At 38.4% G+C, this 10,052-nt stretch overlaps 1 protein-coding gene across 2 annotated transcripts; it reads left to right on the top strand.

Annotated features, from left to right (window-relative positions):
* Positions 1 to 5,076: 5,076 nt before the first annotated feature.
* isl2b (ISL LIM homeobox 2b) lies at positions 5,077 to 9,834 on the top strand. 2 transcript variants are annotated; one of them, XM_068730735.1, is made up of 6 exons: positions 5,077 to 5,191; positions 5,593 to 5,782; positions 6,162 to 6,424; positions 7,708 to 7,988; positions 8,717 to 8,884; positions 9,157 to 9,834. In XM_068730735.1, exons 1-6 carry the CDS (start codon positions 5,134 to 5,136, stop codon positions 9,271 to 9,273), a joined length of 1,077 nt encoding a protein of 358 aa, XP_068586836.1. In that variant the 5' UTR covers positions 5,077 to 5,133; the 3' UTR covers positions 9,274 to 9,834. The 2 variants fall into 2 exon arrangements, with proteins under 2 accessions (XP_068586836.1, XP_068586835.1); XM_068730734.1 differs by having other exon boundaries at positions 7,708 to 8,000.
* The last annotated feature ends 218 nt before the right edge of the window (positions 9,835 to 10,052 follow it).

The following is a 10,052-nucleotide window of genomic DNA, read 5'->3' as shown; positions in this document are numbered from 1 at the left end:
CTGGTTTAGAGTTCAGCTGGAGCCATTAGGAAAGGCCCGCAGGAGAAGGTGGGGAAACTGTGAATAAAATAAAATAAAAATAAATACAAGATATACATTATACAGCACTCTGTAGTCTGGCTTTTGAGTTATAATCTTAATTTAACAGCGGCTAGACAATGATGGTCAGTAAAAAAACATCTGTATTTAAAGAATGGGTTCTTTAATTAAAAGCATGTCTGTAATTTATCTGATGTGGTCATTTATGTGATGATGAGACTAATGATCAGTATCTCTTGGTTTCTTTCAAATAATTTAATTCATTAATTTGTTCACCCATGTAATTGTCCATATAGTATACTAATTTTAAAAGTCATCTTAATTAGGTACATAATTTAGCTGCAATTGAAATTGTCACCAAAATATTTGTCAACATTCCAAGAAAAATCCATGGCACACAATGTAAAGATATACAAGGTTCAGAATAAAGCCTGATTTCACCAAAGAATTATTTGAAAAAAAATGTATTGTTACAAAACAAAGCATTAGTACCCTGTTCAATAGTAGCACATCCTTTTCTTCTTAAAAAAATGAAGTCACTCTAACGGACATAAACAAATTGGCACGACTTCAACTGAATGAAGCCCGGGGAGTTCGCAGGAATTGGCATGGTGAATTACTTATTAGGTCTCACAATAAAGGCAAAGTGCCATAGAACCCTAAAACATTCAAGAGACAACGATTCACTGTGAAAAGTTCAGTAATGCAGCCCAGGAGAGCCCCCCTGAATTCCAAACAAGAACATTTTGCTCTTGCCAAAGTTTAAGTGGATAATTTCAGTCACACATATATATTTCATGAGGTTAATGGGCCCCATCAAATTGTGATTAGAGATTCTTCAGGGAGGCTTTTATGCCAGAGTGACAGCTAGGATGGCTGGGTTTGATCTAGCATTCATTAACAGGTCGCAAACAATAATGCTGCATGTGACATTTCCTGTCACTGTGTATTGATACGGAATAAAACAATCGTAAACTTAACCCCTTGACCTGCAGCCTGAGCAAAACATTGAGTGCACATAATAATTTAGTCTATATTCAATATTTTATCCGTCTGTGTGGGCTATGCATCGTGGGAAATGCTGTATACAATACAGCATGCATAAATAAGCCACAGCATCAGGATCAAAACATTGCCAAATGGTTTGAATGATTAAGTGCACCACACTCAATGCATGCTTCTACAACATTAATCAGGCCCTGTCTATGATACATCGTTATGATGAGTTATCATAATGTTGGTTTCTAACTTATCCTTGATGCAAAAGTTGCAAAGACAGATAATCAAATTTGCAACAAAGAACCTTGAATAGTTGGATGGTGTTCAAGTGGTATCAGTTTGGTTGGTGTGCCTTTCCTTTGTCCTCTTTACATTTTCATTGTTTACACCACTTACTGCATTTATTACAAGAGGCTAACCAGCTTACATGGTCCTGACAAAAAAGTCTTGGGATTTGACCTCAGTGATGTCTGAAATAGTAGCCACGTATCCAGCTTAGCAGACACTCTGGGGAGGAGAATCTGTAAAGGGAAGCACAACATATTTAGGCTTACAGCACAAAGCTCTCGCAGATATTTCGTGACAGTGACTGAGACTATAAAAGGTAAAGTAATGGTTATAATAAGCTCTCCATGGGCAGGGTGAAAAGGTTATGCAAAAGCATAAAAGAGGTAATGCTCTGTCTAGTTTTAAAAGTATCTGCAACAAATGTATTTTATATTCAAGCCACTTTTACAATAACAAATAAAAGTGGCTTGAATATGATACTCTGAGAAACACTATACCTATAGCACAAATTAAAGTGACTGATGCAAGTGAGTCAGTCACATTGAATTAACAACATACTGCACCTTGTACCACTAAACAAAGTAAAGCCTAGAAATAAAGATCAATATGAGCTGTATTAAAATACCTAAGATTTAATTTAATGCATCCTAATTCAATTGAAATACCATTAGATGTTTGATCTGACAGTTCTATTGAACAATCAGACTACAGGATGAAGTCACTCATTAAAAAGACATTTTTTTTAGATGCATTAGGACATGGAGACACAATAGTTAAAGCTGCAAAATCCAATATGCATAATATAATATCTGATTTGCTCAAACACGCTATGAATTACAGAGATTCACTAAATTTGATATTGAGCAGATGAATTTCAGTAGCCAACAACATTCACAACTTTCTTTTGCAAACTAATGATATTTAGAAAACTTTTCAACATTTGGAACTGTATTTTGATGTTGGAGAAGTTAAACTGATTTTAAGTAGCTAAAATCAGTTTAATTCCTCTGTGTTGTTGTTTTTGGTATGCATTATGTTGTGCCACTAGTATCTTCTGGACTGCTTTGACCTTACCTTACTCAAAAGTAAATAAAAGCACTTCCTGCCATTTTACAAATTACCTCAGTGAGGTTATGCGAAGCCATTCATCCTAACTGAACTCACTACCTTCATGTCAGTGTGTTGTAGCTCAGGTATCAGTTTTTGTTTGTTTGTGCACTCTGGCTGCTAGGTCGCTTTGATTTTGAAATGATGGATTATTCTCCACATCAAACAGTGTCTCTGTAAACTACAGGAGGAGCCTGTAACAACACACAAACAGAAGATACAGCAGATGTAAATCTCCAGTGCCCTTGAATAAGCAAGACAGCTGCAGGTATTCTTTGTATCGTTGTATTCCTGCTGTTAGTTTCAGATCCGGTTAAAATATTGCAGGCCTACAATTGGTACCAGCTATCAGGCATGACACAGTACTTCTTCTCTCACTTGTGGCCTGTAAGAACTCATTTAGACATTCATAAGTATTCAAAAAAGATAGATAATACATTGTACTAGAATATTGAAGTTAACTTTCATTGTTTGGGCAGTTTGGCATAACAGCCAAAAACTTGCATTAAGCTTCCTAAATGTAAATTAAAAATGTTTTAATCGACAATCAAGTGTCAGTAAACCCAGCTGTGTCAAAGGCCAACAGCATTTTCTGTTGACAGGAATACTAAACTGCACAATAACTGCACATAGTGGCCCTGTCCTCAAGCATACATGACCAACAACATGAAGATACAGTAAGTAGTCTGCTAACAAAGCAGCTGGTTTAGCTCAAGCCAAACAAAGCCACAAAGACATTTCCTTGTCATAATTTCTATTGATTATGTTGAAAGGGTTTTTTGTACTCGTTTTTATTTAAAATGTATACCTGACACTAGTGGTAGACTAATGTCTAGACTAATTGAAGATGAAAAGATGAAAATTATAATAATCATCATAATCATGCTCCCTCGTAGTTTCCATGAATTCTATGTTTTTGTTTGGTAGTCATGCAATGCATTAGACAGTTTTGCTGTTAATTGGCTAAAATACCCCCCAAGTCTTTCTACACTAAATCAACGTGTTTGTGCCTCAACTCACCTACAAAACAGCATTGAGGGGCAAAGCATATAACATACAACCCGACAAGAAAACACTGCCACGCCGGGTAGTTAACATCACCTTATTTTTGCCGCTAAATAACGAAATTAACAGACAGACGTGACTTAATTACATTCATATATTTGTACTCACCATTTTCCCCAAACTCCTCCTCTGTCATACGTGTAATTATGTTTCACAGGTCGTCTCGAGAGCAAACTTTTAGTCAGGAGCAGTCCACAGTTTTAAGCAGGAGAAGCCTATCTGGTGTGTGGCTTTCAAAATAAGAGTCATCATCATGGCATGAACAGTTTTTAAAGTTTCCCTGTCTAATAGCATATCAAGCGTATATTAGTTTAACCTGTTTGCAACAGAGGAGAAGAGACTGTTTGCTTGGTTTAACTACATTACATGATGAAGGAGGAAAGAAACAGGAGGAAAATGGTTACCACAGTAAACATTGGCATTTTGCAGCTGTTTAGTGTTTATTCAAACAGACCATTGTTTGTGAATCTTATGCGTGGAATACAGATTTCCTTTAAGACTTAAATTTGATACAGCAGTTTAGTTAAGATCTTTAGTTTTCAAGCACAGAGAGAGCCATGGATTAGATAAAAGTCAAATCTGATGTTTAAATGTAGTTCTGCTTTTCCTCCAATAGATGGCCTTGTTCTCGAGTAGATGAGGAACCTGGAGGGATGGAGCAGAGAAGACTTGTCGACTGTCCTCAGATCTTCCTGAAATTATGTTCAAAAAAACACATTTCTGTATCGGATTTATCGTTTTGGTTGACTTTTTTTTTTAATAAGAAAATATCAAGGCCGTAATCTGCACTAGTTTTGCCTCCAAGTCAAAAGACCAACAATGCGACTCCTGAGGTCTCAAGAAATATCAGTTTCCTTTCATGACATGGGAAAGGATTTTGATGTTGAAACAAGATATACAGCACAGCTAAAATCTCAACTTTATTGCAAGCGATATAAAAATCCTGCTTAAGACAAAAAGTTATCTGTGAGTATATGGACAGGACAGTTTAACAATAAATAGAAATTGAATAAGTTGTGTTATTGCCCAAGTAATACACTGATATTATAATTACTGTCAATATGCAGTTAGTGCTTAGTGACTAAGAAACGCAACCTCTAGGTTTATTTAACTTTTAACTAAAATTAGATTTTGTTTTGGCGGTAAATATTTTTGATATATTTGTAACAAAATGCTTTGCCACATTTTATGGTTTACCTATGATGATGATGATATTGATGATCATCCTTGTCATCATTATGCAATTGATGTGCATCTTAAAATCTTGATAATATGGCTCCATGGTGTTTCCGTTAAAACATCTATTTTTTCCTAGCTTTGTTTTATCGTTGTTAGATGAAACCATGAAACTAAATTTGAACCTCTTCATTGTGAGTATCTGTCAAACATAAATATACATCGGACTTTTTTATTTTAGAGATTGAGACAGAGATGCAGTGGGCGATTGGCGAGTCCCCTGTTGACGTCATGACGTCAGAGCAGCAGCGTGTGGGACCTCGGCGCCCCCCCCCCCCCCCCCCCCCCCCTTCACCCTCCCAGTCCGGAGAGACACACGTTATCAAGGAGGCAGCCGAAGGGCCAGTCATCTCCTCACATCTTTTCTGCATCTACCACAATCCCCTTTATCCGTCCTGTATGGTGGATATTATTTTCAGCTCTTCTTTCTTGGGTGATATGGGGGATCATTCCAAAAGTAAGTAAGCTAAACTGCTCGGTGGAGTTTTAAGTGGCAGACTTTGTTTTCGTCGCGGTGGTATTAAGGGCTACATGATATATTCAGCAGTGCACCGACTACTTAAGTTATTTTCTTTATGATGCAATAGAGAATAGTAGCCTTTCATTTCTCTGGCTGTGCACTTCGGAGGCGCTTTTTAAAAAAACGAAAGTAAAATCATTCAGTGCTTTGCTTGACGAATGCTAGCAAAAGTCCTCATCTGTTACATAACATCAAAACTTGTCCAGTCTGCAAAATAGAGGAATTCGCTGCAAAACTGAAACATACTGGACTTTTTTTTAAACGAGTATGCTGCAATTGTTTGTGATTTATTTGGCTGCGTTTCAGTTTGTGCTTTAAATGTTGTTGTCTCTTTGCAGAGAAGTCAGGATTCGCGATGTGTGTAGGATGTGGAAGTCAGATCCATGACCAGTACATACTGAGAGTCTCTCCCGACCTGGAGTGGCATGCAGCCTGCCTGAAGTGTGCAGAGTGCAGCCAGTACTTGGATGAGACCTGCACTTGTTTCGTCCGGGATGGCAAAACCTATTGCAAAAGAGATTATGTAAGGTAGGAGTTTGGAAATATTCTCTTTATTTGGGCTGGATTATGTTTAATCACATCAAACGTAAATTAAACATATTTAAATACAATAAGAATCAATATTATGAAGAGGTCAAACCTAATTCGAAAAAGACTAATTTGGATATATAAAAAAGACATTTGTAACACAAAGCCTACCTTAATATTCAGTTCACAGTATTACAAAATATAAGAAAACACAGTCCACGGTATTTTGTTATTCATTCAAATTACAAATACATGATAGCAGTATTTAGATAGGCTCCTACTCAACTCTGAGTTGTCATCTGAACGTTTTCTTCGTTGTTATTTATTTTACATTTCTTCGTAGATTTTTCATTCTGACAATTCCCCCCTAATTTTCCAGGCTGTTTGGAATAAAATGCGCAAAATGCAATCTGGGATTCAGCAGCAGCGATTTGGTGATGAGAGCCCGGGATAACGTGTACCACATCGAGTGTTTTCGGTGCTCGGTGTGCAGCAGGCAGCTGCTGCCGGGAGACGAGTTCTCCCTGCGGGAAGACGAGCTGCTCTGCCGGGCGGACCACAGCCTGCTGCTGGACAGGAGCTCCGCAGGAAGCCCCATCAGCCCCGGACACATCCACTCCAACAGACCGCTGCACTTGGCAGGTCGGATTATTGTTGATATTATTATTATTATCATAATTGTTGTAAAAGTATGATCTGTATTTATTCGTTTTAGAAAGTGCTAATAACAACAGAAAATATTTTTTTTATTCCTGAATAAAAGCTCTTCAATTTAAAGAAATGAAAAAATGAAATTTCGCATAGCTGACAACTAATGAAACATACAAAGTAAACGTTTGTTGAAAAATTGTGAGTGCTTGCGTCTAGAAAAACGAAATGAAAAATCAATATACGGTCAATGATTATTATTTTTTGTTCTCCTTTAACATCCAGATAATTTGTTTTGTGGTTGTCTGCTTGGTGTGTGTTTGTGTGCAAAGTGTGTGCTGTGATGTTTCTTTAGACTAATTTCATAATTGATCTCATTAGCTCTTACCTGCTCTGTTACCCGTATCTGAATAATCTGGTAGGCCTATTTGACTGTGGCAGCGTGCTTTTGTGTGTGTGTGTGTGTGTGTGTGTGTGTGTGTGTGTGTGTGTGTGTGTGTGTGTGTGTGTGTGTGTGTGTGTGTGTGTGTGTGTGTGTGTGTATAGGTGTGTGTTTGCAGAGCTGTCATCCTTAGGGCGATTGCCAACAGAACGGGAACAAAGCAAATGAGTGAATAATGTTCGCCAATTTCCTGCTTTAAAGCGCTGAATTCAAATGACCACAGATCAGTCCAGTGTCACCAGCAGGATTTCTTATTTCAACTGCGTTTTGTTTTTTAAAATGTAATGTTGTTGCAAGTACAAGCCTACAGATTTAGGAAAACAATCTTCTCCTGTTTAACGACGATATAGGGTTAAGGATTATTATAGGCTGACAAGAGACAACAATGCAAGACATGAGCGGTTACATTGCTAACGCAACCTTCAAAAAAATGTAATAATGTACAATGTAGGTTTAGGCTATCGAAACTCACGCAAACGTCTTTTACATCAGAATATTATGGACCATAATTTCGTTCTAATTTCCATGCAAAATGTAAATCTAAGTAGATTTTTATATAACTTCCAATAAATATATATTTTTTTCCCTTTTTTAAAGACTATTAAAGATTTACCTGAGCCTTAAACTATTGCAGACATTTATATCTAATCATACAATTTCATGTAAGGCCGATAAATATAATCGCGTAAAACAAGACAAGCCAAGAGATGTAAAAGGCAAAACAGCGCAGATTGAGATTAATGGGCTGCTAAGTAATTGTATCAAAGTTTGAAAGTCTTTCCGAGGCCTTTGCACAGTTTCTCACGGACCTTTTTCTTTCCTCCGTGCTCACCAGACCCGGTCACGGTGCGGGCCCCGCATCGGAACCACGTCCACAAGCAGTCGGAGAAGACGACTCGGGTCAGGACGGTGCTGAACGAGAAGCAGCTCCACACGTTGCGGACCTGCTACAACGCGAACCCGAGGCCTGACGCTCTGATGAAGGAGCAGCTGGTGGAGATGACGAGCCTGAGCCCCAGGGTGATCCGGGTCTGGTTCCAGAACAAGCGCTGCAAAGACAAGAAGAGGTCCATCTTGATGAAGCAGCTCCAACAACAGCACCACAGTGATAAGACTGTAAGCATCTTCGTAAGTTTGACCCTTCAATTACTACAAATATTATTCATTCATGTATTTACATGTTTGCTTGCTATTTTGAACCATGACCAAGATACATGTTGGTTTTTTTCTCTTTGAGGCTAGCATATGTCTTTAGTAAATGCATAGTGACAAACAGATGGCAGCCATAATAACCTAATAACTTAACTAGTTTATGTTTTCTGTTGGTGCTTGTTTGCCTTCAGTACTCCACATTCTTTTTACCACTAATGTGAATCACTATCAGTCTGCAAATTCTACTCTTTTCGAAACTTCACTTCTGATTGTTTACTTACACTAAAATGACTGCTCCAGTTGGCTTCAGTGCTATTCTTTATTCAAACTTTAGGCCAATGAATAATGAATCAACTGCTTTGGCTTCAGTTGCTTGACCTGAAAGATAAAAATATCCTCTGCAAACAGGCTTGTTCTACATCTTGGAAACATCTCTTGCGCTGACACTGTAGTTCAATATTTGCTCCCCCCCAAGAGAAAACTTTTTTGGGGGGAAAAGTGCATTTTTTTCCAAAGTTAGCATTTATCATCAATGGCACAAAGCATCACTTTTCGATTAAATAAAGTATTTTTGAAAATGTGTATAGGGGTCATGAGGACAAAGCAGTTCTTTTCAGTATTTTCAAAAGTGACAGATGCTTTCTTGCAGGACACAGACAAATGATGCTGTGATTTTACCATTATTTTGTCAGAACCTGCAGGGCCTCACAGGGACTCCTCTTGTGGCCGGGAGTCCTATTCGACATGAGAGCTCTGTGCAGGGAAACCCAGTGGAGGTCCAGACCTACCAGCCTCCATGGAAAGCCCTTAGTGAGTTCGCCCTGCAGAGCGACCTGGACCAGCCAGCCTTCCAACAACTGGTGTGTGTTTTCAGGACAGACTGAGTTAGATGTGCACACACAGACATGCACAGCCTGACTATCTATCTATCTATCTATCTATCTATCTATCTATCTATCTATCTATCTATCTATCTATCTATCTATCTATCCATCCATGCATGTCAACATTGTGTCTCAATATCAGCAAAGGCAGGAGCTGAACTCTAATGCTTTTGCAACCAGATTTTCAAAATAAAAGCCTACATATTTCGCATACTTTGACACTGACACTTGTGATTCTGTCTGTTCAGGTCTCTTTCTCTGAATCGGGGTCTCTCGGAAACTCCTCGGGCAGCGACGTGACTTCTTTGTCCTCTCAGTTACCGGACACCCCCAACAGTATGGTACCCAGCCCGGTGGAGACGTGAAACTGGGCCCCTCAGACCCACCGGTTCCCCCACTTCTTGCAAGGACAATTGCAGCATGATCCCGGTCCCCTGCATGTGACCAGCTCATCACATCGCCCAAACTACAACGGAGAGTTTTTTTTTTAATTTTTTCATTTCTTGACATGGAGGGGATGGAACCAGGATAGCCCCGATTGACTCCGAGTTTTTTGTGGAGCTTTCATTGACTAAAACTAAGCAGAACAATTCTTGCATGACTTGATACGGAGAGAGCTGTACAGAAGACCTCCTGATGGATATACCAAACCTTCCCTCAAAAACCAGTTGGAAACATTTACGTGTCGAAACACATGGACATTCTGCGACTTCCTTGTGATATTGTGTCTTGTTTCTTCAACATGAGCATTTTTTGATACATTTATTGCGTTGTCGAGTCCTGTTGACTCTGTGTCTTAAGGTCAGAGCATGATAATCTGCAAATTATTCGTGTTGTAAAATACTTTATTTTAAGGGCAGGTTGTTTGAGCTTCTCGATCAAAAAGTAAATTATTGTTATATTATTTATTGGTAGGTAAGCGATTCGTAAAGGGATTATTAACTGATAAAAAAATTAAAAAAAACAAGCTGAATACATAACATGTTTTGATGATCAATCTTTGTACAGGCGCTATTATTTTTAATGCATGGTCGCTTTGCATTTGCAAGCCAATATTCTAGGCCAGTAATTTAATTTATTTGAAAATGCAGCTCTGAAATGAGCAACAACTCTCCATCTTTCATTGGAAAAGTAAGACCTAATT

Source organism: Cebidichthys violaceus, unplaced genomic scaffold (genome assembly GCF_023349555.1).
Source record: "Cebidichthys violaceus isolate CVI_PGR_0920_01 unplaced genomic scaffold, fCebVio1.0.p SCAF_5, whole genome shotgun sequence".
In the NCBI taxonomy this organism is placed as follows: Eukaryota; Metazoa; Chordata; class Actinopteri; order Perciformes; family Stichaeidae; genus Cebidichthys; species Cebidichthys violaceus.
This window is presented reverse-complemented; position numbering and strand designations above follow the sequence as displayed.